Raw genomic sequence first — 27,080 nt, 5'->3', positions numbered from 1 at the left:
AGTTAAATAAAAGAAACTTAATACTTACCTTCACTCAAACATGCGGGCGTGGCTTATATGGTTCATAGATGTTTTACTGTTGCCTGTCCAGCCAAGACTACACACTTACAATACTTACAAAGACATGCAGTCAGGAAGCAAATACTGACTCAATGATCTCCAAAGGGCCTGGACGACAGGTAGATTCATCAGAAAAACACTGTCAAAATAGCGCATTAAATTTTGAGAATAAATAGTAAAAAATAATGACAAGCTCTAAAAAAAAAAAAAAAGCAGTAAAAAATAAGTTACGAGGATACTGAAGAGGAGATGCTTTCCACATTTGAGGGATGTGTGCTAATAATAAGTGAATGTGATTGGAACATCAGAAACTATGTAAAAAAGAAAATACAAAGGGACATCTGAAAATAGAACAAGTGGTAAAAGGGAATGCCTGGACAGGTAAGTTTTATTGAGGCTACAGTACTAAGTGGAAAAAGTGGCATGGTAATGAAGGGGTTAAATATGATACACATTAGAGGATTAAAAGCCAAAAAGCTTACCCTGATAACAGGCCTCAGACGTCAACTTCTTCAACTGTTCCAATGGATCATCTGGGATCATAGCCTGAAACAATTTGTAGCTTTTTTGTTTAAAGTCACCATTATACCAGATTGTTTAAGAAGCAGAAAGCTGATCTTACTTTCGGATCCGTAGGACTGTGCCGTGAAGATGAGCATACTTTACCTGTAAAGATGTGTTAACAACGTTTTCATTGTTTATGTCTAAAACCAATTATTTAAAAGACCACTTTAAGTAGCTAGTATTGAATAGAACATTGCCTAATTTGTCTGCAGAGCATACAGGTTATTCTTAGTAATAGCTTTTTTTCTCAATTACATTCATGACATTGATTTAAATTAATTATTCAATCCAATATTTGTACAACTAGCTTGCAATTTCATATTATTTATAACATACAGCATACATATCGACAATAAAATATGTTTCTGTGACATCAACACTTTTCAAATATAACTTACTGTTGTCTCCCGGCTGTGACCGCCCACTTCCCATTTTTATCCGAAAATCGTGAAACTGCTCGAGGAGAGTCAAAGTCAGAACAAACACCTGAAGATGACAAAGAATAAAGAGAATTCCACCTCCTGCACTCTGGACCTCTCAACCACTTTATGACTGTCACGTGTGTTGTTGATCAGCAATACTCTCTCTCTCTCTCTCTCTCTCTCTCTCTCTCTCTCTCTGTCTGTCTCTCTTTCTCTTGCTTTCTGTCTCTTTACGTGTGTGTGTGTGTGTGTGTCTCTCTCTCCCTTTCTGTGTCTTCTCTCTCTCTTGCTCAGTCTGTCTCTCATTTTTGTCTCTCTCTTTGTCTCTAGCTCTCTCTGTCCCTCTCTCGCTCTGAGATCCCTCTGTTTCTCTCTGTTTTTCTGGCTTTCTCTCTCTGTCTCTCCATCTCTCTCAGTCTTTCTCCCTCTCTTTATCTCACTCTGTCTCTCCCTGGCTCTTTTTCTCTGCATTTCTCTCTGTCTCTGTCTCGCTTTCTGTCCCTCTCGCTCTCTCTCTCTCTCTCTCTCTCTCTCTCTCACACTGTCTCTCTTTCTGTCCCTCTCTCCCTTCCTGTCTCTCTCTCTCGCTATCTCTCTTTCTGTCCATCTGTCTCTCTCACTGTCTCCCACTCCCTGTCTCTCTCGCTCCGTCACTCTGCCTCTCTCGCTTTCTCTCTTTCTGTTCCTCTATCTTTCACTGTCTCTCGCTCTTTGCTATCTCTCTTTCTGTCCATCTGTCTCTCTCTTTCTCTCCCTCTCGCTTTCTCTGTGTCTCTCTATCTCTACATTTGCAAGGATTATTATGGTTGTGGGTGTTACAAGGGGATGGACCCTCCTTTCAAACCTTCAGGTCACACACGCACTTCCTCCTTAGGACGACAAATAAAGGTTTTCTTTTCTACCAAAAAATATAACAACAGCGAAAAAAATACACCCACAACATGTTTGAATAGCTTTTAATTTATCAAACATAACACAAATTAAAGGTGCACTATGAAATGTTTTGGACACAAGCAACTGATCCTCCGCGCCAAATTACAGGTCCGATTCGTGGAAATATGACCCTGCTCACTCTAAGAATGCTAGTTTTTTTGTGCAAGAGAAGCATCAATCCAACACAAATATGCTGCACAGAAAAAGACGGGAATTCTTACTAATTAGGAATAGCAGAGATAGACATGGTTTTGAATTAGATGCCAGTTTGTTGCCTTGTTATTTTGAACGTATGAAATGAAACGCAACAGAACTGATGACAAATCAATTCAGTAAAACATGGCCATAAACTAGGCTTTATAGTTTCTTATTTGTTTTTAAATGAGTTGTCACTGAGCTTACAAAATGTTATATTGCTGGCTTTAAAGACTTTTTAATGACATGTGGTTAGCCTTATGGCATAATTTACCGTCATTTCCAATATTTCTGAAGAATAGAAACACTTTTTTTAATTTAATGGTTGATTGTAGAAAAGGTCAACTGAAGCTTTTTCTACAATGGAACACTCCTGGACGAATGAGGGATTACACCAACTTAATGGTTGATTTTTATTTGTATTCTTTTTTAATGGCCAATTCTATTAGAAATTTCAATTAATATTATTATTAAAATGAAAACATATTCTAAATCATAAAACATTTACTTGGGTGATTAATACATTGAATTAGCCTTAGCGTATTGTTTTCAAACTACAAAGCTCCTGTGTTATGGAATCTGCTTACTGCTTCTACTGTGGAGTGAAAGAATAATGCAATGTCTTTGAGTCTCCAAATGCATTAAAATAAACAGTTTTGTCCATTTTTTTCAAAGTTTGTGTTTCTGAACTGATGATGGGATTGAGTGGTGAACTAACCTATAATTAAAGATGAGACTTGTGTTAGGGGACAAGACAAGGAGTTCTATAGTTTCATTTGAGACCAAACGTACAGACCGAATGGTTAATTACAGCTTTCACAAACAATTAATTAAACTTTCATAAATGTGAACAGTTTATTGTAGATGCTTTGGTCTCAATGGTGAATTCACTAGCAAGGACCACAAACCCAGCTTACGGTGCAAAGTGTTCATTTAGCGAATGAGAAACATGAACAACACAAATGTAAGAAATTGATGCCGTTTTGGGGCTTCTGGCAATGAGGGCTGTAGGCTCCCATTATTAGAATAATCTGAATAATTAGCAGATGGTGGGAGGGAGGGGCACGAAGTCACAAACGCTGATGTGTGCGACCCGGATGCTGAAATAGGAAGGGGCGTGAAAGGGGTGTGGTCCTGCTGCCGAACTTAAGATAACAAACTTATCTTCATGTAAAGCTGCTGTTCAAAGTTTTTATTTGTTTATAAAATAATTTTAATTCCAATATTGATAAATCTACAATCATAACTTACTGTAAAACGGATCATTCTTTATATCTCTAGCCTTTGCATTGGGCTGCCCCAAATAAATTGTCTGTTTGCTGTAACCCGACCCAACATGTTTCAAGTCGGTCGGTCGGTAGGTAAATTCTTATTTTTTTTACTTTGAAGGCAAAAAAAAAGATACATTTTTGGACTCGGAGTGACCACCAGGGGTCAGGCTTCAACAGTCAATGACGGAAAACGTCTTGATCAACCCGATCGGGAGACTAAATAATATTTGAAAAAAAGAAAAATTGAAATATTTGAAAAATAAAAGAATTCGGTCTTTTTTTTTTTAACAAAATGCAGATATTTTTTTTCAGTTGGCTAGTTTTTTACCGGGTCGTTCGGGTTACGGCAAACAGACATATTATTTGGCTCAGCCTGGGTTCCTATCATTTAACATAGAAATATGAATAGACAGCAAGTACATTTAGAACAAAGAATGTTGAAGTAATCTAAACTTACCCGACAAATCAAAATTAAAAGTTAATGTTTCACTTTGACATAGCTGCAGATGCAATAGGGTCTGGAGAGTAGAATGAGACAAAAATCACCTAACAAATAAATAGATTTTGCCGTTCTACTTTAGGTTCTTATTGAAATCGCTTTTCTCTTCACACATCATTTTTAATGGTTGGTATTGTATGAGGTATTGTAATTTCCCATTTATTTCATAGCCTAAATGTTTGACTAAATGTGTAGACTTTGTACACAGTATATGACAATTCAAACACATTTTCACTTGTGTTTATAGTTTTTATCTTTACAGCTGTGTTTAAGTCCACAGTCATGAGTCGTGAGGTGAAAGATTAATTTTTTTACTTTATTTTACTGGAAATGTTGGATTAAAGCTTACCTAATGCCTATTGTAGTTTATAGAATGTACTGAGCATGTCACGAGGCTTTATGCCCTTAAACCCATAATGTAAAACCATAATGTCAAATTGGAGTTGGGGGCGTCTCTGTATCTACCTGCGTTGCATCAATGGAATTTCCCCATGTGGGACAATAAAGGATTATCTTATCCAACTGTCCAGACAGGACTAGATAATGAAAGAATTTGAAAGAACTCTATTCATTCTTCAAGGTTGGGCTTGACAAGACACTACAGGTAAATATTCCTTCAGCTTGCACTTGTCACAGTGGTTCAACTGACAGTTTGCAAATTTTGCTAAGTTTGTACATTTTGCAAAGTTTTTTTTCTACCACATACATTTATCATTGGGATTACAGATGGCAATTCTACATTTAAAAAAAAGGGAATTAGTTACCATTGCATTATGTTGTTTTCTTGCTGTTTTTATCTTGGCAAATCATATCGGTGTATTTGAGTTTCTGTTTATTTTTCTAGTTTAAGAAAACAGTCTGAACAAGAGTCAGGCCATGGGAAACAGAGTTGTAAAAGGTAAAATAAATTACAAATTAGATGTACACTGTAATGTTGATTTTTGACACTGTGTTTTTACCCCCATCAGAATACGTCCGATCTCCTCCAGGTAAGTTCAATATTCTTTTATAGAGTTATACCTACCTAGACTGGGCTTTACACTTTTGACACTAAAATGATTGTACATTTGCCCATTGCTTAGCTATTGTGGTGACAGGTTCAAGGATTACAGTAGCGGATGCTGGTAATCTAGGGCACTGGTTCTCAACATAGGGATCGGGGATCCACATGGGGGTTGCAAAATGATTTCAGGGGGTCCCCAGATGATATGGGGGAAATTGATACACTTTAAGTGCCGTGGTAAATGTACATTATTATTTGTTTGGCTACTAAATGATTGCTTTTAGGCCTTTGTCCAGAAAATATAAAGACTACTTTATTATTTTGCTGATTGTCTATTTTGTGTGTTTGGTAGTCGTGAATGCCAACGATTGTTCTTATGGGTGTTGTGAATTAAAAAGTTAAAGGAATAATAGAGGATTTTTTGCCGAGTTGAGAACTCAAGCGACTGTAAGTCCCTTTTTTGAAAATGTGCATGCGCATGCGCACACTCACCCCACCCTCCTGTTGTTTCCAAGAGGCCGCCTACCATCAAACCTTGTGCGGAAGCACGCAACAGCCCCGCTGCTACATGTGTGTTTGTTTATTAGCGCGAAGGATCGCATCGCATCTCTCGTCTCCACAGTTTTCCGTCTCTTCTGAGTAGCTCGAAATTAGTCTTTCTCTGTCGTCATTTTGTACTGTACACTGAAGGAACTCACTAAACACACACTGGCATATCAACCACGCATGCACAGCCAGGGAAACGTGCTTCTATCCTGGGAACGAGGCTGCAGGTGTGCAGTAGCACGCAGGGAATGAGTGACATGTTGGAGAACTACTCGGCTGTCCACGCCACGAATGAGACTCAGATTGTGCGCCAAAAATCCTCTATTATTCCTTTAAGAACCACTGATCTAGGGCAGTGGTTCCCTAACTTTTTGTCCCAATGACCCATACCTCATCCATGGATACATTGGGGACCTAAACGTCCTTCTCCTACCCACAATGCTACTGTCTTATAAGACAAATCAAATTATTTCATGGTTAATTCCAGGTTCCAGAACCTGTGGGGACACCCTCAGAAACTTTGGGGACCCAAATTTGGGGTGATCCAGGGCCTATGGTCGCAATAGAGCATGGGTCTAATTCATCAGCTTTAATGCCACAATCAGTTTTTATTCCTGGGTTTCAGATGACCTGATTTGATCACCATTCTATAGGCCACTATTATTCAATACCGATGGGGGGCAGCTAAAATTATAACAGTTAAAAGACAGTTTTTTGTTATAATACGGTTCCAGCTGGAATATGTATCCAGGTTTATCCAGACGATAAGTAAATAATACATTAATAATATAATAAATAATAAATACTTTTGCCTTTGCCTAGTCCCCATAATTTCCTCTATAAGTAAGTTTGTTTGTAAAGCACAATCCATACATTTTACAGAACAGGCAAATATGCATTAAAATCATGGCACCCACAAAAAAAGATATATATTATAAATAATCATTATAAAATAGACGTCCAGATTTTAGCAGCATAAAATTTAAACACTTATTCAGTCCTGACTCGGGCACCAGCAGGAGGCCGGTCCTTGGATTCTCTGGAATGTTGCTGAAGCAGTTTTAAGAGGTAATTGTAGAAAAAGCTAAATGATGTGCCCAAGGATGGTGCTATGGGAGCTTGTGCCCCTATGTTCAGGGCCTCAGCCTCTCCTGCTCGCTGACCGCTCTTGTCCGGTCCCAAGGGCCCCTTTGCACCTGCTCACCCAAGAGATCCCTGCGTGTCGCAAGTTTTTAAATAACCTACAAGCTTGCCCCCATGATACGAGCAGCAGAGCGCCGTATGAAAGCTTTGTGCAGGGAATCTGCACGATTCCAATAAATCTTGGGTATAAATTGCTGTGATATGATAATGCGTAGAAACTTTTCAGAGAGATAAACGACAATGGGATCAAGCAGTGATCATTCTGTGGTCACGCCCACACACAGCACATTCGTTAACAAGGACCACAACAACGGAATACGAGGGAATATTTATTGATAATAGTGATATAACGATGATGATGATGAGGATGATGGTCAATTAGAGTTGGCAGGGTAAAGATTCAGGATGGGGGCTGTCTCAGGTGATCAGCTCAACTGATTCAGAACCTTTATTGATTAGTTAAAATGAGCAAGGATGATCTGAATCTCAATGCAAGAGCCTGGCTGAAAATGAGGATGTGAAAATGAGAATCTGAATAGTCAAGGACTCACTGAAATGTAGCTGGATGTAATCTAGAAACAGTTTGTCCATTACTGGAGAAGTGGATCATTATCTGTGGAGTGGAATAGAGGTTTGAAAGCGTTTAGGTGTTGAGTTTAGAAGGTATAGGAAGGGAAGTGCGATTGAGTTGACAGTGCGATAATACTCAATAATAATCAAGTCAAATGGGTGGAGTAAAAGAGAATGCGTTCTCGGGTAAAATCTGTTGACAAGGTGGGTAGCTGATGGAAGTGTGTAAGTAGGAATAAGATGATCTGAGGAAAAGGTTTGGACAAGTGATCATTAAAACATTGTGGATTACACGGTGGAATCATGGAGTTGGAGTTGCCTCAATGAGTTTGATGGTCGATGGATTCTGATATGATTATGTTTTATGAAGCCTATTCAAACGTGTGGAAGACTACAGTCTACAGTCCATCAGAAAACAGGAAATGACTTGTGATTTGTTCAAAGGTTCACATATAACTTTGACCAATTTATAAATAACCGGCACGTAAATGTTTATTAAAAAGTGGTTGCTCTGCTAGAGACACTGAGTCACTATTTTAATTTAATTGTAATTTTGTATTGAATTTTAGACAGTGTGTTCCATTGTTATGTCCATATATCTGATGACAGTGTGTGTCATTTGGTTGGCCACAATCAAAATTTTGTTTCGGGCCACCAAATGCCTAGAACCGGCCCTGTTCTAAGGGACTCAGAGCATGAATGTGCCTGATCCTAAACAGCATACATATGGCACGAAAACAGAAGTGCTGTAGGAACAGTTTAGCTTCCATAATGATGTTCTACAAAGCCCAAACTTTCATCTTGTGCTTTGTAGAACACTTTGGCCTTTGTAATTGTCACTTCACACTCCACCTCATATTCCCTATAAGTGATCTGTTCTTTTCTTCTGTGTCTACTTCTGTATCTACCTGCGTTGCATCAATGTAATTTCCCCATGTGGGACAATAAAGGAATATCTTATCTTATCTTATTCGCATTGTTAAACAATAAACATTTACAGGTATGAAAGAATAAGTGCATAAATCCAATAGCGCGAGGATACCGCGGCGTTAAAAGTAACTTAACATGTGAGGAGCGGCGTTACTAAAGTTTGAGGCTGTAGTGTTGTCTGGACTCTGCAGGCTCTGTCCACAGTCCTGTGAGGCTGCCAGCTGTTTGTCTGCGCTCAAGCTCAACAATAAATCTTCAGACCCGGAGGCTGCACTCTTATGAACTGCACTCAGATGCCTCTCTGAAGGAGCCATGGGAGGCAGCAGAGGGCAGCACCACACTGGGAGCCACTGACTCAGGAATTTAGTTTAGTTTAGCAGAGAGCAGAAGGTACTTTTTTACACTGGCGCCAAGATTTGATGGTAGGGCTTGCAGCCCGATGGTGGAATGGTTAAAGTAGCAGCTCATATGTCAGGCTCTGTGTGACATGCCTCATCCTTAGAAGTTTCCTCCCTTCTCTCATCCCCATTTCATGCTGGCTAAAAGGTACAGAAAAGTGGGGGATGTACAAATAGGCTACTTAAACATGCCGTATGACTTTAACCTAACATGCACAAGTTATGATGATGCTGATGATGATTTATCTTGTGTTCCAACAGAGATTAGAACTGAGGTTAGAACTGTTTATGGTAAGACTTTTCACTGTACTTTTCAGTTCAATATTAATACAAATTAGCATGATGTCCATCAAAGCTTATTGTGTTCCTGTTTTTGCTGACAGTTACTGCTCCTCCTCGTAAGTCCACTAACAACATGCACAAAGATTATTGTATTTGGTTTTAAACTGATCAAATGCTTGTTTTTGTTCCTTTAAGCTCCACCTACTCCAAGTAAGTAAAGTTAAATATTTGCTGCTATAATATTATGTGCTGATTAATAAAGCTTTCTAGGCCAACTACGGCACACTTTTCCCCCTCTACTGATACTACTCAAACCTTGTTGTTAAAATGTACTTTTTTGAGCTTACAATTGTCTCTTTGAATTTTCCAGAATTATAACATCATAGGTCTAAATTTTCTGTGTGGTTTTTAAGTCCAAAAATCATTGTAAGACTTGTTCTGAGCATTTCTATGTATGCATATTACAAGTGTATGAAATTCACCCTTTCAAAAGAGGGGGAAATAGAAGGTCAAAGTAAAGTGGCACTCATGTATCAACAACACTGTGGTGAGAAGTACTGTATACTGTATATTGAGCGTTCCCTGTGCCCACAATGGACACAATTACACTCTACTCTGCGGCTGGGAAACAAACCTGGCTCTTGGATGTATAACCAAAACCAAAAAACGCGTTGCTGATTTGAAAAAGTAACTAGTACTAAAAAACATGGGTGCACAAATCTTTACTTTCCCCGTTACACTAAAAATTTCTGCTGGATAGTTCTAAGATTCTTGAACAAGGCATCTTATCTAAGGATTAGCTTTCCGCATTCCAAGGGTCCTTCTAGGGCCAGTGTGACAACACAGTATTGTATGTTGTAAATGTTAACGGTTTGATCTTTTTAGTGTTTGATAAACCATGGAGGAAGATCAGCTGGGGGTGAGCATCTTTGTATTCACTTTTCAAAAGGTTTTTGGCTTGTAGGTTTTACTTGTGAAATGGAAACCTTGCACATTTGCTGCAGCCTAGAATTCTTTTCCTATGCACCACTCAATTTGTTACACTTTTTAAGGGTGTTAACCAGTATTGCAGTTTAAAATTAACAAAATGTAATCTACATCTCTATACTAATTATTATATTCTAGAAAAGACAGTATGTCCTCTTTAATACATCTAGATTTACCAGCTTTAAGCAACCATTGTACCCAAGCAGCATGCTACAAACAAAATCATTCTAAACCTGAAGAAGAAAGCCATCAGGGATAGGGAAGAGGTGCGAGCTACTTAGAAAGACCTGAGAAAGCCGATGAGGAGGTCTAGAAAGAAGCAAGGGAGGAAGCTGGATTGGAAACTCCAGAAGAACAGTGTGTCTGATCACACTCCAGATGTCTCTGCAGCAGAGCAGCAGCCAACAGCCACTCCACTCCCCCTCCCCTCACTTCTCTGCAAGACGGCCCGCTCACACCTCGTCCCCAAACCCCAGTCTGACAGCACTCTCCTGTAGATCACTGGCGAGGTAGTGAAGACAACTGCAGAAGATCCGTGCTGGAAAAGCAGTCGTCCCTGGTGGTGTGAGCCCAAGAACTCCTGAAAGCTTGTGCACTACAGCTCTGCAGAGTCTTTAGAGAGTTCTGTGCCACACTATCGGCCTTTAATGTTTAATATAATGTCTGTGCATGCATGCATGTGTACAGGCCTGAATATATTGTTTACTGATTAATTGTGAATTCCTTTCTACTTCTGAATGTTTTGTAATAATAATCCATGTGGATTGTAGGGCAAAACTAGACAAAAGTGTATGATTTTCCCTCAACCAGAAACCAGAAGGAAGAACTTCTAAACGCAATAAACAGGTACACTCCAAGGCATGGAGAAAAACATCTACGTGTCCTGGTGTATGGTCCGGTGGGAGCTGGGAAGTCCAGCTTCATCAACTCAGTGGCCAGTGCCCTGTATGGAAGGATTTATATTGATGCTGCAGCTAACACCAGTGATTCAACCGCAAGAAGCTTCACTCTTAAGGTTCCACATTATGTTTTTTCTTGTTTTGAGCTACTGATGCAATGCGTGAACCTTATCCATTTATCTTGTTCAGTATGAAACTCACCGCATTTATAAAGAAGAAGGATTCTCTGATGAGCCATACCCGTTTGTCTTCAATGACATAATGGGAATGGAAGGAGGAGATGGTCTAGGCATTGATCCTGAGGACATCAAACTGGCCATGAAGGGACATGTGAAGGAGGGATACAAGGTCTGTTACTCTTTCTGCACTACACTGCGTACAAAGTAACGTTAAGATTTGTTAAGATTGATCTTAACGTTAAGGCGCTCGTCTGGGTGAGTTCGAGATGTTTAAGGAAATGTAACAGAAAAAGGCCCAGTGCCGACACGGGGTTAATCTCTAAATACAGACAGAGCAGCGGAGGAGTGGGTCAGCCTTCCTCTGTGCCCCTCACACATGCCGCAGGGGTCAGAACGAGTCCCGCTTTGGCTTCTATATGCGCAATATGTGCCCCGTCCCTCCGTGCACCTCTGTCCCTCCTCTGTCCCCCCGCTTGCCTCTCCACATGCTCTTCTGTCCTCTCCTCCCTCCCTTTTTTGAGTCTAACTTTTAAACTTGCTCCGCCTCTCACCGCTGAAGAATATGGGCAGAGAATACGTGTGCATTCGCTTCCTTTCCTCTTTGATGATGTGCTTTTTGTGTTAAATGTGAAACTTAAACACAGCAGTACAAGTCAACATCAGGAGTCAGCACTGCGCAGAATGCAGTCTGTGTGTGACGTCGTGGACTCACGGTGGTAAAAGTGATCCACAGAAGTAACACGAGTGCGTCTTCTGCTTGGAACGCCTCATTCATGCAAATTCTGCACTGTCCCTCTGCAGACAGGTGACTTACCTGCCCTGTCTGTGCAGCTGAGGAGAAGAGCCCGAGGGGGGAGAGAAGAGCACTCAGAGAGGCTCATATATTTTTAGATTTGTTGTGTCATTTTGTCATAGCTTTGTTCACAAACCAGTCTGTGAATGACACCAAAAATAAATACCATTTAAACTCTAATTATTACTGTCATTTCAGGCTAATATGCAATTTTATAGTCGCAATCTTTGATTTATTTTATCATATATCATACACCCCTAAGGGGGGTGCACCAGAGAAAGTTTGAGAAGTTCTGGTGTAGAGGCCAACACACCAGCACACGCGCCAACACACTGAATGCTGCGCATCACAATTCTCAAAAAGGCTTTAATATCAACTCTTGGGGGGGGGTTAAATTTGAGTTTCACCTGCAGATTACTGACAAAATGAGAGACATAGTGCAAGGCTGTGTGAGAGGAGGAAAGGCGGTGGTTTTCCTGTGAGAGGAACCCAGTGCAGTTGCACGCCCAGTGTGTGCACGCTCACAGAAAAAAATGGGTTAGGCGTGGAGGCGCTTAATTTACCACGCGACAGTGCAGCCTTTAAAATGCCCTTTGCAGCCATTTCCATGAGTTTTCTTTTATTATTGACACCCTTCCAATTGATCATTTATCAATGCTGTCGGAGAACATTTGGCCCTAAATGTCCTCTTTTTTCTTTTTTTTTTTTTTAAGAAATGTACCTCCAATACTAGGCCAAGGCAGCAACCTGTGTCAGAAGAGAGATTAGTACTTTTTAACTGTCAAAAAACAGATGCTTCATCCTAAAGGAGTGGTTCTCACACTTTTCGCTACCTAAGTACTACCTAAGAAAAGATGTGTCCTTCTGAGTACCATCAAATTTAAATCACTTGTAAAACAGACATGCGTTATGACTAAAAGAGGTCTAAAATATGACTACACAATTGATTTACAAGTTCTACGCCAGGACAAACCAAAAGGGAAAAAAACAGTTCTTTAAATTGACAGTATCTTCAGCAAATATTTCAATTGCAGAGGAATCCAAATACGGCCATAAGCAACTTAGCAGAGCTTAATGCGTTTAAATGAGTGTACTACCTGCAATTGCAATCCTGCTGTCATTCCCTATAGGAATACAACTGGAACCAGAAGTATTCTAATGTACTTCAGCTAAAATCATATGAACTGGGATTCATGATTTAGTTCTTCTGTTTAATATCTGTTGTGTGGGTGTGAACTGTTTGTTCTAGTTCAATCCTATGTCTCCACTCGCTAAAGAAGACTTCCATTACAACCCAAACCCCACGATTGATGACAAAGTGCATGTCTTGGTCCTTATGCTTTCTGCCAACTGTCCAGAAATTGAGCCCTCGGTGATCGATAAAATGAAGCAGGTCAGAGAGACTGCCAGAGATTTGGGTACGTCTGAACCAGTCTGTGTGTAGCTCAAAACAGATTGAATTAAGTTATGTTACAAATGGCTGATGGTCACTGATTATCTTTTTGGTTGCTTTCAGGAATTCCCCAGATCGCCATTGGTACACACGTGGACAAAGCATGTCCTGAAATAAAGAAGGATGTGAAGAACATCTATCAGAGCAAATCTCTGAAGACCAATGTGAGTTTGCACAAAGTTTTTGTGTATATATAAATGTCATTCAGATTTTTTTTGCAACACAAGGCTGGACTGATGAACCATGTTGTTGGCCCTTCTGTCAGAGTGTCATTTCATAGTAGCAAGCAGCAGTTTGTGTCTGTGTGTGCAAACAAATTATTTTTAAAAAGGAAATAAAATGCTGCTGCTTTATAGTATTTGTTCAGAAATGTTTCCAAATGACTAGGTTAACTGCTACTCCAGACTCCATACTGTATTGAAGTATGCGATGAATCCAAATGATATTGCTTAGCAGATGTAATGTGCAGTGTAAATATCAAAAAGGCTTAAAACTCATTAGATCCTTTATTAGATCCTCTTTTTGTCTATGCAGATGGAAGAGTTCAGTAAAGCAGTGGGGATCCCTGTGAATTGCATCATGGGCGTGAAGAACTACAGTGAAGAAACTGACAATGATGACGACAAAGACACCCTCCTCCTCATTGCTCTTAAACACATGGTTACTTACGGACAGGACTTTGTTCGTAAGCAGGCTCATAAAACGGGGTCTCTTGAAGGGGCCATGAGCACATTGGAGGTAAAAGAATAAATTCACCAACAGTTTTCACAAAATGTATGTCAAATTGTAAAGTTAAGCATCAGACAATTAAATAATTATCCCCAGAAAAACTACACATTCCTGTTAACCTTAATTATATTTTTGTTTGTTTGCTCAATAAAATCATGTTTTGTTGTGATTTTTGTATTGGTGGCTGAAGAAATCATAGACACTTTACTGAAGAGGGAGTAAATAATGCATGTGACTGTGTAACTGCCACTGCATATCTACGATGTTTGATCACCAGAGGGAAAAGACTGAATCCTCGAGTTTTACGGCAGGTAGGCAACAAGTGATAAAAACGGGGCTTTCCTGCTGAAAAAATAGTCTCTTACCTTTTCCAGCTGCACCCAGCTTTTGAAGAGTCAACAGAGTCATAACGGGGTCAAATCAAATAAAATCAAATCAATTTATTTTTGTAAGGCCCAAAATCACAACAACAGTTGCCTCTGAGGGCCACAGGGAGAAATGAATCAACAATGTCTGTGGTGGCGATGGAGTCAGACAATGTCTGTGGTGGCGATGAAGTCAGACAATGTCTGTGGTGGCGAGGGACGATGTCCCAGGGTCCTCTGTCCTTAGACTCTCCTTCTCGGCCAGGAAAAACTACAAAAAAAAACCTCTTTGGGAAAAAAGCGTAGAAACCTGGAGGAGTTCCAGTGAAGGAGAGATCCGACTCTCACAGACGGACAGACGGACACGAGGAGACTGGAGCTGGACCCACTCTTCAGGCAGATGAGGGACCGACTGAGGCGAACTGGACCCACTCTTCAGGCAGATGAGGGACCGACTGAGGCGAGCTGGACCCACTCTTCAGGCAGATGAGGGACCGTCTGAGTCGAGCTGGACCCACTCTTCAGGCAGATGAGGGACCGTCGGAGGCGAACTGGACCCACTCCTCAGGTAGATGAGGCACCGTCGGAGGCGAGCTGGACCCACTCTTCAGGCAGATGAGGGACCGACTGAGGCGAACTGGAGCCACTCTTCAGGCAGATGAGGGACCGTCCACATGGGGCAGGGACCACTTCACCAGGAGAGGGACATCTGGGTCCACAGGTCCTCAGGAGTGAGAGAAAGAAAAAGAAGGCGGTGAACAGTTTGCAAGTGGAATTAAAAAATAAATATTGTTTGATAGCATAAGTAGTCAGAAGAAGAGGATAGTGCTCAAGCTGTCATACTTCCCCCAGCACAGTTACTCCTAGGGCAGCGTAGCTGAAGCTGTGGGTTTATGTTTCTGTTCCTAACTACTCTGACCATAAGCGATTTCGAAGAGGAACGTTTTAAGCCTGGACTTAAATGAAGAGACTGTGTCAGCATATTTAACATGGGTCGGGAGCTGATTCCATAACACAGGGGCTTGGTAGCTAAACGCTCTACCTCCTACAGTACTTTTAGAGACTCTTGGCACCACCAGAAGGCCGGCATTCTGAGAGCGAAGAGCTCTGTTTGGATGATATGGTTCTATAGCATCTTTGAGGTAGGATGGGGCCATGTCATTTATGGCTTTGTAGGTCAAGAGTAGAATTTTGAATTTGATTCTGGACTCGACGGGGAGCCAGTGAAGAGACTTCAGCACTGGCGTAATGTGCTCTCTTCTTTTTGTTCCTGTTAGTAATCTTGCTGCTGCATTTTGAACCAGTTGAAAGCTTTTTATGGAGCTTTTAGGACACGCTGCAAGCAGGGAGTTACAGTAGTCTAATCTAGTCGTTACAAATGCATGGATAAGTTTTTCGGCATCACTTTTAGGCAGGATTCTTCTGATTTTGGCGATGTTGCGCAAATGGAAATAGGCTGTTTTACAAGCTTGATTTATATGAGCTTTAAATGAGAGCTCCTGGTCAAATAAGACTCCAAGGTTTCTTACAGTAGAACTGGAGGCTACACTGACATTGTCCAGTGTGACTATCTGCTCAGATAGAGCGTCTCGTAGATGCTTAGGGCCAAGCACAATGACCTCGGTTTTTTCAGGGTTAAGAAGCAGGTAGTTTAGTGTCATCCAGGTTTTTATCTCCTTCACACAAGTACTAAGTCTGTCTACTTGATCGCTCTGATCAGGTTTCATTGATAAATACAGCTGAGTGTCGTCTGCATAGCAGTGGAAGTTAATGTCATGCTTTCTGATAATGTTGCCTAATGGTAGCATATAAAGAGTAAACAGAATTGGACCGAGTACCGAACCCTGTGGCACACCGTAAATTACTTTAGAGCTTGGTGAGGAGCTCTGGTTTACATTAACAAATTGGAACCTATCAGATAGATAGGATTTAAACCAGCTGAGGGCTGTTCCTCCAACACCTACATCACATTCTAACCTCTGCAGTAGAATGTTGTGGTCAATGGTGTCAAACGCTGCGCTGAGGTCCAACAGAACCAGGATTGAGACCAGTCCATCGTCAGCGGCTAATAACAAATCATTTGTGACTTTAACTAGTGCAGTTTCAGTGCTGTGGTGGGCTCTGAACCCTGGCTGGAAAACTTCAAATAAGTTATTGTCCTGCAGGTGGCGACAAAGCTGTTTTACTACAACTTTTTCAAGGATTTTAGAGACGAAGGGAAGATTTGAAATAGGTCTGTAGTTTACCAATAGGTCGGGATCTAGATTAGGCTTTTTCAGAAGAGGTTTAATGACTGCATGTTTGAAGGACAGTGGAACATAGCCACTTTCGAGTGAAGTATTTATTATATTAAGAATAGGGTCTATAATTAGGGGAAGAATGTCTTTGAGGAGTCTGCTTGGAATGGGGTCTAGGACACAAGTTGAGCTTTTAGAGGACATAATGGCTGAAGTTATCTCTGCTTGATCAACAGCTGTGAACCTTTCTAGGTTTACAGGTGGATTTATATGGGACGTTAGATTTACAGCTTGGGCTAGTTCAGGGCTAATAGCGGGGACAATTTCATCTAATTTATCTCTGATTGTTTTTATTTTATTATTAAAAAATAGGAGGAAATCATCAGAGCTAAGTGTAGCTGGGATTGAGGGCTCTACTGCACTGTGACAGTTTGTTAGCCTAGCTACAGTGCTGAAAAGGAATTTAGTGTTACTTTTGTTGACTTCTATTAGATTTGAATAATATCTGGTTTGGGCCTTACGCAGAGCCTGCTTATAGGACAGCAGGCAACTTTTCCATGCTTTTAGGGATTCTTCGGTGTGAGAGCGACGAAATAATCCCTCTAACTTTCTAACTCTTTGTTTATGTGAACGCAGTTCTTGGTTGTACCATGGGGAGGCGCGCTTTGGCCTAATGACCTTCTGTTTTAACGGCGCGACAACGTCAAGAGCAGACTTCAGAGAATTCATGGTCAAGTCGACACATTGATCACTTAAACTGGGACTAAAACTGTTCTCAGCAGGATCACATGACATGTCACTGAATATTGGCTCTATTATTTCTTTGAATTTTGAGATAGATTTTTCAGATATTGTCCTTTTCATTATAACTTTATTTTGTGGGACTGGATGATCTTTAAGAATAAACTGAAAGGTAATTAGGAAATGATCTGACAATATAGGGTTTTGAGGGAGGACACTGAGGTCACTAATCTCTGTTCCATACGTTAGGACAAGATCCAGAGTGTTCTTGTGAGTGTGAGTCGGTTTATTTACATTCTGAGTGAAACCAATGCTGTCTAACAAGGCGCTGAAGGCATTACTGAGAGCGTCATCACTCATGTTCACGTGGATATTAAAGTCTCCAGCTATAACTATTTTATCCCAGGCTAACACTAAGTTTGATATAAAGTCAGAAAACTCTGTTAAAAACTCTGAGTAGGGACCAGGAGATCGGTAGATAACTATGAACAAAACTCCTTTTTGGTTTTTCATATTTGGACATGTGATCGACAGCATAAGGCTTTCAAATGAGTGAAATGCATTGTTAGTTTTAGGGCTCATGAGTAGGCTTGAGTGTGAGATCACTGCCACACCACCACCTCGGCCTGTGCTCCTGGCAGTCTGAAAGTTAACATGGCTGGGTGGGGTGGACTCATTTAGTCTGACGTAGTCGTCTTGTTGAAGCCACGTTTCAGTTAGAGCTAGAAGATCTATGTTATAGTCACTAATTAATTCATTAACTAAGAGCGATTTGGAGGAAATTGCTCTAATGTTTAGCAGTCCACATTTTACGTGTTTATTCATTTGTGTATTTGTGATTGTTATTTTCCTTAAGTTATTTGGTCTGACGCCTGAAATATTTTTTCTGAGATGTGACTTTTTGGCATTATTTGTACGAGGGACACGAGGGACACGAGGGACACGAGGGACACACACAGTCTCTATCTGTCTTGAATCTGAACACTTCACAGGTAACAGAACGGGCGAGAGTTCAGCGACAGAGGAGCGTCTTGAACTGCTGCTCTGCACCTGGGGCTCATCCCTAGATGGTCACTTAACACGACTAAGACTATCGGTCAAATTCCGAACTAATAGGGATGTACCCTCCGAAGTCGGATGGATGCCATCCCTGCGTATGAGCCCGGGCTTTCCCCAAAACGCACTCCAGTTATCAATAAAGACAACGTTGTTTTGAGGGCACCATCTGGATAACCAGTTGTTGAATGCTGAGAGACGGCTGTACAATTCAGCATTGATCCGATTGGGCAGGGGACCAGAAAATATTACAGTGTCCGACATCGACTTCGCTAGGTCACACACCGCGGCTACTTGAACTTTGAGCACCTCTGATTGTCTCCGCCGGGCGTCGTTACCGCCTGCGTGAACCACGACTCGCCGGAAACGGGTCCTACTCCGCTTTAAGATCCTAAGGTTTCCTTCGATGTCACCCATTCTGGCCCCCGGGTAACACCTAACGCTAGCAGCTGGCAGCTTCACGTCTCTAACAATAGAACTCCCGATTACAAGAGTTTCTCTCGTGTGTTCAGCGGGCGTGTGATCGCTGAGGGGAGAAAACCTATTATAGACGTGAAGCTCACGGCGCTCTGAGGTTCGGCGTTTAGCGCCTTGTCCCCTCCGAACTGTCACAAAATGGTCCCTATTCTGTTCCTGGTCTAGTCCCGGCTGCACGGGAGACGCTGAGGGGCTGAGCTCGGCCTTACTGCTACTGCTAATGCTAATGCTACGCCCTGCAGCGCGGTCCGGTAGCCCTCGCGCTAAAACCGAACTATAACTGGACTTAAGCTCCTCTAAACAGCGGATCCGCGCTTCTAACTCCGTAACCCTGGCCTCCAAAACTACCACTACACTGCACTTCACGCACCTATCATCAGAGAAGGAGCCAGGGTTCTGACTCGACATATGACAGCTCAAACAGGTAAAGGTAGATCCAGCCATGACGCTAGCGGCTAGGCTACGCTAGGCTAGTTCAGGCTGGAGCTAGAGAGTGAGGAGGGCTTTTAATCCACAAAATACTGAAAAGCGAGCGGCTTGAGGCTCCGGATTGTTTGCGGAGAAATCAAACGTTCACTTTCGTGTATATGATGCGTAAATAGTGTGTATAATTCGTGGATTAATCGGTAAAAGGCTCTAAGAACGAACAGCTCTGAAAACGCGACACACTCACCGGAAATGACGTCGCCGGACAACTTCCATCTAGGAAGGTCTGCCCTATGTTCCCTGGGGCCGCAATTCCCTGATGTTCCCCCTGGCTACAGGCTACTGTAACAATATGATCACGCGCAGGGGGTGCGGCGGCGCAGGGGTTGCGGCTCTAGGTACGCAATTCCTGTGCCAACACCACAACGGCTCCAGGGTTAGGCTCTAGGGGCTCTATTCCTGTGGCATCTGGACAGGTCCAAAAGTATTAAAAAATATCCACAAGAATCCCATCCAGTGATAGTCCACACGTGTTGTTCAGTCCCGCTGTACATGACGAAGAGGCAGCAGCAGATCTTACAGATTCCATTTATATATTTTTAAGGAATATTTTTCTTCACATCAAGGACTTTTTTCAATAGCTTCTTAATCAGGTGACCTAGAAAGTAAAATCATATTTGTCTTCAAAAATCAAAGATAACTTCTAAGTAAGGTGACCTAGAAAGTCAAAGCTAAGTTATTAAAGCAGGTTTAGTCTCCAGGTATCACACACCCTTTCCTTTTTCAATTTAAATGGAATAAGTAAAAAGTGGTGTGCATGATACCTGGAGAGTAAATCAACTATTCACAAGCAAGGACCACGCCACAACATTGAATATGAAAGAATGTTTATTGATAATAGTGATGATGGATCGATGAGAGTTGGCTGGGTAGAGACTCAGGATGGGGGCTCTGTCTCGGGTAATCAGCCCAGCCAATTCAGAACCCCCCCTCCTTAGATGGTGATTTGTTAAGGTGAAGATGATAGAGACATGGGGTGGGAGGGTGGGGTCGAGAGAGCAGAGACAACAAGAGATGCTGGGATAGGTGTATAAATAGGGCTTTTGGGTAATTAGAGGTGTGGTTAAAGGGTGAAGGCGTGGTTGCTGGAGGAGTAAGAGAGTGGTCCAGCTCCCGAACCCCAGTTGACAATTAACATCTCCAACTACACTTCACTAGCAAGGATCACGCCACAACATGGAATATGAAGGAATGTTTATTGATAATAGTGATGATGGATCGATGAGAGTTGGCTGGGTAGAGACTCTGGATGGGGGCTCCGTCTCTGGTGATCAGCCCGGCCGATTCAGAACCCCCAAAGATGATTTGGGGGTTCGTGCCACTCAGTTAATGATGTTAACTGAGTGGCACGAGAGAAGAGGAGCTGGATAGTCAAGGACTCCCTGAAGAGTAGCTGGATGACTACTGGAGACGAGTATTAATGGCCGTGGCTGGAGAGCCGCGGCGCGGTCAAATGGCCGCGCAGTTTCAGGGACTGCGGCATTTCCCTTATAGCCCGCTATAGCCTCATGGCTAACCCTAACCCTAACCCTAACCTTAACCCGGCGCGGTCTAAAATGGCCCTAAAACGCGGTCAAATAGCGGCGCAGTTTCAGGAGCCGCGGCGCGCGGCCGGCACAAAAATAACACGGCAGTTTCGGCCGCGCGCCGCGGCACTGCAGACACTCCCAGCATTAATACTGGTGCATTCGAATAGAGTTTTAAAAGAGTTCTAGGCGATGAATTTGGAAGATACAGAGAGCAGGTGAGTGCAATAGACTTGGCGGTGCCCTATTATGGTCACAAGTCAAACGGTTGTTGTAAAAGACAATGCGTTTGTGGATCGTCAATGGAATTACATGGGTATGAATAAGGTGTGAGTGTGATAGGATTGAGGTTTGGACAAGCAGTCGTTAAAACTGAATTACGTGGTGGAGCTGCCTTGCTCCGGAGTAGAGAGAAAGGTTGAGGAGAGTGAAATACTTGCATGGATGTAGGAGTCGACAAGTTGCAGATAGTAATGAAGTCAATATGAGTGATGGATGAGGGAACTTAATTGAGCTGATCGAGATTGAGAATGAGTGGAATGAAAAATAGATGAGAGGGTATTCTGATTTAAGATGGTTCCTGAAGATCGAAGAAGAGGAATTGGGGCGATTGTCGTAGTTCAGTGCAGAGCGTTAGATTTCGGGACAGTGCATTGTGAGTAGGAGTTGGCCGATTAGGGTGACTTGAGTATAAGCAATGCAGGTGACGGATTAATTGAGGGGAGTAGACTGAGTCTAGAGAAGTATGAGGTGCGGCATTATAGAATATCCCTTACTGATCTACTCATGACGTGTTGTCGAATGAGTACATTCTGAGTGATCGAACCCCCAAAGAATGTCCGGAACAATAGTGTGGTATAATTCGAAGAGACATGGAGGACCTGTCCGAATTAGAACAGACGTGGGTAACACCACCTGCGAAGTAACACAGTTGGTGTTTCTCTATCCTGAGGTGTACGGGTCAGGACGCAGGTGCGCTAAGAGAGATAAACAAATGCTAACTTTTCTCCGACATGCTAATGCAGCCACACAGTTTGATTTGAATGATTTGAGGCAGAATTGCTCAGAACGAGTCTGGAGAGCATTTATGGATTCTCCAGACAGCACAGAAGATCTTATAGCCATGTCATAAAGAGAATAGGAGATAACACATCAGGGAAGACTGGTCATTTTTATTTATCAGTTTATTTGAACGGGGACAATTAATTAATAAACACATTAATAAACATTTCTGCAACTGTGCAGACATTAGCTATAGTACTTGGCTAGTACAACTATAGTCCCCAGGCAGTAATTCAAACCTTTAACATCTCCATGGACACAAGCAGGTCCCTTCACCACATAGAAGGGACCTGCCCAGTAGATCTACATATTTTTTCACACAAGCATAGAAACATTTTATATAACAAACACAACAAAAACAGGCATCTTTCACACTTAAATCCCATTGGCTGTTCCCGGCATCTCTTCAATGAAGTCGTCTCCAAAGTCCACGATGTGTTTGAGAGCAGTGAGGATGAGCGTGTCCATGTCGGGGTTGTTCTTCATTTCTCCCTCACTGTAGTTCTTCAGAGCCATGATGCAGTTCAGAGGGATCCCAACTTCACTACTGAACATCTCCATCTGCTCAGACATAACAGAAAAATGTGAAAATACTATTTAATGCAAAATGTCAACTGTTGTGTTGTGTGGACACTTTTGTCATGTATGCACTGGAATTACTGCAATGGTAGAAGCTTTAGACATAATTAACTGTTAGAAATGTGTACGACCACCATGCCAGTGGTCATATGAACATATAAATAAAGTCTTCAGAATATTCAACTTTTATTATCTCTTCAAACATATTGTACAATTGAAGTAGTTGCAGATACAATAAAACTAAGTCTACCCTTTATCTTGAACCGACTTAATCGCTCTGTAATGGATGAAGTTGCTCCTTGTTTTTATTCTACACACAATACCAGCATATAGCCAATTTATTCATGATGTTTAAAACCCTTGAATATAATAGAGCATGTTTATGTGAAAGGACACAGCATGAACCCACCTTCCTCTTTAGAGACTTGCTCTTGTAAACATTCTTGACGTCCTTTTCGATTTGATCACAGGTCTCATCAATGTGTGTGCCAATAGCAATCTGGGGAATTCCTGTAGGCAATCCACATAGAAAGCATTTAGTCCAAATAATTCAGAATATTTAGATTTAACATGTGAGTGTTTTGAGTTTTCCACCCATTGCATTGCTAGGTTTTAACATTTCAATCACATTAAGTTAATTTCAACCCATTTTTTTGTCATGTTAAAAATGTAGCAGGTTGTTGCACCAGCCAAAAAAATGCATAATAGAGAAGAAAAAAACATATATAAGTTGCACTGGAGTATGAAATGCGGTTGCAGTGTGAAAATGACAAATAATATTAAAAAGTCGCTCCGGAGGATAAGTACAAGTATGTAAGTACAAATATAAGTATAAGTCACTCCCCGGCCAAAACTATGAAAAAAGGTGCAACTTATAGTCCGGAAAATACGGTATATAGATATCTTTTACCCCCAAACAAAAGCCTCTATTATTGCCAAAGGGTTACGCTGAAGTTGAAAAGAACTAACACTGAAGTCTCACAACACTTTAATGTTGGACAAACATGAACTATCCCTGAGTTTGTCCCTTAATGAAGAGTCGATAGTGTGTATGTTCTTCTGGGCGAGTTATAGTTTGACAACTTGTGTAGCTCTGCTTTCCTGGAGGATTTGGGGCAAATAACCAGCAGGATTGGATCATTTTGACTTTGTTCATCACCTGTAGCTGCTCCTGTTCGCCTGGTGCCTGTCTGCAATCTGTAAGTTTATGTGACTACAGGAGTTTCCACCTTTCAAAATTTGCTTTAACTGTTATGTGCATAACACTAAAACCATTTGAAGCAAGCATATAAAATGTCCATTAATAGTCAATGCTCATTATGGGTTCCAAATACTATGTACCTGTATTTACTGATGCAAAACTTTAAATGCACATTCAAAATAAGGTGATGGAAATGCAGTCACATTCTACTATGATGGTGTCGTGTAAGTGAATGGTGGCAGTCGGATGAGCTGTTGGACTTTCATTGTTACTTGTCAGTGGGATCAAACATTGCAGTGAATAAGATTGTTTCAATACATAATCTTTGCTGTATTTCTTCATACCTAAATCTCTAGCAGCCTGTCGAACCTCCTTCATTTTCTGAATGACAGTGGAGTCGGTTTCTGGACAGTTGGCCGAGAGCAGGAGGACCAGGACGTGCACCTTGTCATCAGGTCTGGGGTTGGGGTTGTAGAACTGATCACTTGGAGAGATTGAAGACATTGGGTTGAACTATAAAAGAGACAAAAAAGGAAGTCCATTATTATCCATTATTAACATGGCTCAATTATATTTTGAAGGTGGCGTCATACAGAACAGGCCTGTGTGTAGAAAAGCTCTCTTGTGGCCTCTTACCTTGTACCCCTCCTTCACGTGTCCCATCATGGCCAGTTTGATGTCCTCGGCTCGGACACCCATGCTTTGGTGACTCTCCAGCCCCATGATGTCATTGAAGACAAATGGGTAGTAACTCCTTTTCTGCCCTCGTCCTTTTCTGATCCGGTGAGTTTTGTACTAAAAGAAACACAGGATTGTGCAATTTGAGAGCTCATGATGAATTGATCAAAGTTTTGAGATGGTTATTCTTCAAAGTTTGTGTCATTCATGCCGTCTTAGCCTGACTGAAATGCCAGAAACACTATAAAGTTTATTTTTAGATGTATGTGTTCTCCCAGTCGTGCAGGTAGGTGCCGACTGGGACAGAGCAGTGGGTTGGGATAGGGGGTGGGTGAAACCTGATATTTCCAATACTCAAACACAGAGTAAGATAATGATATGATTGGTTTAAAGATGATCCTGTTGTGAAAAAGTAATACCTGCAGAGTGAAGCTGCCCTCATCTGACTGTGTGTTATTGACAGCAGCTGGGATAGCCATCCTGCCCAGGAGAGCACTGGTCAAGGAGTTGATGAGGCTGGACTTTCCGGCTCCGACCGGGCCGTACACCAGGACTCGCAGGTGTCGCACGTCCTCATTCAGGGGCTCGTACTCCGTAAGCTCCTTCAGAAGTTCTGCTTTGTTCCTGTCCAGGACAACAGAGCAGTAACAGGGTTTATCACAGAGCAGGTGCACAGTCAGCTGCCACTCTTGACCTTTTTTAAACAATTCACTCTGTTCACAAATTTTAACTGAAAAGCTTCACAACCTTCACTTCAGAACACTTCTTTTGTTTTGTTACACAGCACACTGGTTTATCTGATTGTGTGAGCAGATATAAAAGAAACCAGCAGGTGTCTCCAGACATCTTCAACCTGACTGTGGCGGTAACTTTTCACTACTGCACAGCTCATCTCGACTTGATACAATACAAAAAAGCATAAAACGCATACTTTAAAGACGTACAACTACAGTAGGTGGCAGTAAATTCACCTTTTCAATTGGCTGCCAACCGCCATTAAAAGTAACACAACAACATCACAATGAGTTCTGTTTTGTTATTAAATGCTTACCCCCAATCAATCCCTCTCCAAGGTTTATCAAACACTGAAAAAGGACAAACAACTGTCATTCAACTTCCAATAACCAATACAGTCATATAGTAGTACATTTTTGGAAATGAATACAGTATAAGAAAGTACTCTACTTACTCGGAGTTGGAGGGGCTGGAAAACCACACAAAACACACACACATAAATATTCAACATTTTATTTGTCCAACACAGAAAATATAAGATATAATTTTCATTCATGAACTCACGAGCAGGAGCTGCAACCTCCACTATGGAAAAGAAAACATTATCATCATTAATTTGATATTAAAAGCACTGTATATGTTGCATTAGGACTTACCATATCTGATTACTGTTAAGAAAAAAAGAATAGAATATTAGAATAACTATCAAAGCCTAAATGTAATACATGTAATGAGTTTGACTGTGTACACTTACACACATTCACATTCAAATAAAAAGTACCACTGTTCAGTGATGTCAGAGTCAGACCTGTGGCATTTTGGCAGATTTAACCTGCTCCAGGATCTGAACAATGTTTGTACTTATGTATATGTTGAAGTAAATATGAACAAATAATAAGCCAAACACTTATGAACATTACTTTGTATGAACCTTTTACACATTATATTATTATGTTATTTTATTGTGATTGTGCCGCTGCTTTGTGCACTTTCTGAATTGCTCCATTTTGGATGAATAAAGTGTTTTTGAATGGATTCGATTTCAGACGTAAATTATTGACTGATTTATTGTATTTTTAAACATGAATCTAGTACTTAAAATTGCTTAAACCTTCAATAATGTTTTATAAATAGGACTCTGACTTGTGCATGATGGGATATTATTATTAAAGTCCTTATTTCTGCAGTTTGTGTCTAACTAGGCAAATCTGTTGTATCTGGCACCCTCAAGAGGCCACCAATGTGTACTGCACTAAATTAAGTTATTTCTTTGTCTTTGTCTGTTCTTAATACTAAATATAATAAAAATGATGCTTAAGCAGATACATGCATTACAATGTAAAATCAGCAGTTAACTTTCAGCAGTGAAAAGGTTTAATAATGATGTAAAGTAAAGACAGCAGAATTGAGAATCTCTTACCTTCTTTGGTCTCGGTTCCTCCCATGATTTCCTCAGAGGCACAGTCTGAATCTACAAACAGAATAAAGAACATAAGCAACAGGATGCAAAAGGTTAAAATGGACAAATGTGTTGAAGTTACCTGTGGTGTGTTGAGAATCTCTTGTGAGTGAGCTCTGAGCTGTGGAAGCCCCTTTATGTGCCTCCCACACCCTGAAAGCAAAAGTGAAAGAGTGAACGATTTCTTGTAAGTCATATACATTTCTGTGAACAGTAGATCAAACCTTAACCCTTAACCCTAAACAGCTTTATGGTCTTATTTAAGCCTGTGGACTTGATATATGATATGATAGTAATTATGAATAAATATGATACTGAGTAAATATGAGTAAATATGATACTAAGTAATTATGAATAAATATGATACTGAGTAAATATGGGTAAATATGATACTGAGTAAATATGAGTAAATATGATACTAAGTAATTATGAATAAATATGATACTGAGTAAATATGGGTGAATATGATACTGAGTAAATGATACTGAGTAAATATGATATTGAGTAAATATGATAAATATACACTAAAGTGTGCTTGCTGGAGTCCGATACCTAATGTAACACTGCGTGAACAGGAAAACACTCTTAAATTAAGATGGCAATTTCAAACCTGGTCCATGGT

The 27,080-nt window shown here is 41.1% G+C and overlaps 2 protein-coding genes across 2 annotated transcripts; one reads left to right on the top strand and one right to left on the bottom strand.

Moving 5' to 3' along the window:
- Nucleotides 1-429: 429 nt before the first annotated feature.
- On the top strand, nt 430-13,944 carry LOC140360248 (interferon-induced protein 44-like). Its single transcript, XM_072445458.1, has 7 exons — nt 430-441; nt 9,644-9,735; nt 10,614-10,818; nt 10,892-11,050; nt 12,924-13,092; nt 13,191-13,291; nt 13,662-13,944. Exons 1-7 carry the CDS (start codon nt 430-432, stop codon nt 13,875-13,877), a joined length of 954 nt encoding a protein of 317 aa, XP_072301559.1. The 3' UTR covers nt 13,878-13,944.
- An 8,092-nt stretch (nt 13,945-22,036) lies between these two features.
- On the bottom strand, nt 22,037-27,077 carry LOC140360247 (interferon-induced protein 44-like). Its single transcript, XM_072445457.1, has 13 exons — nt 27,069-27,077; nt 27,011-27,021; nt 26,541-26,611; nt 26,420-26,470; nt 25,656-25,667; nt 25,564-25,584; nt 25,454-25,468; nt 25,316-25,349; nt 24,684-24,888; nt 24,223-24,381; nt 23,931-24,099; nt 22,795-22,895; nt 22,037-22,367 (listed from the first exon to the last, which is right to left on the bottom strand). Exons 1-13 carry the CDS (start codon nt 27,075-27,077, stop codon nt 22,182-22,184), a joined length of 1,044 nt encoding a protein of 347 aa, XP_072301558.1. The 3' UTR covers nt 22,037-22,181.
- Nucleotides 27,078-27,080: the final 3 nt, after the last annotated feature.

Source organism: Eucyclogobius newberryi, unplaced genomic scaffold (genome assembly GCF_026437365.1).
Source record: "Eucyclogobius newberryi isolate DKJ021-1_F unplaced genomic scaffold, fEucNew1.0.hap1 SCAF_15, whole genome shotgun sequence".
NCBI lineage: Eukaryota > Metazoa > Chordata > Actinopteri > Gobiiformes > Gobiidae > Eucyclogobius > Eucyclogobius newberryi.
Note: the sequence above shows the minus strand (reverse complement) of the source record. Positions and strands in the feature narration are given on the sequence as shown.

Excerpts from the sequence above, each read along its gene's own strand:
- LOC140360248 (XM_072445458.1), top strand. Across the intron at positions 9,736-10,613 it reads TGGAGGAAGATCAGCTGGGG|AAACCAGAAGGAAGAACTTC; the intron begins GTGAGCATCTTT and ends TCCCTCAACCAG. Across the intron at positions 13,292-13,661 it reads GCAAATCTCTGAAGACCAAT|ATGGAAGAGTTCAGTAAAGC; the intron begins GTGAGTTTGCAC and ends TTGTCTATGCAG.
- LOC140360247 (XM_072445457.1), bottom strand. Across the intron at positions 24,889-25,315 it reads TGGAGAGGGATTGATTGGGG|GAACAAAGCAGAACTTCTGA; the intron begins GTAAGCATTTAA and ends TGTCCTGGACAG. Across the intron at positions 22,368-22,794 it reads GCAAGTCTCTAAAGAGGAAG|ATGGAGATGTTCAGTAGTGA; the intron begins GTGGGTTCATGC and ends ATGTCTGAGCAG.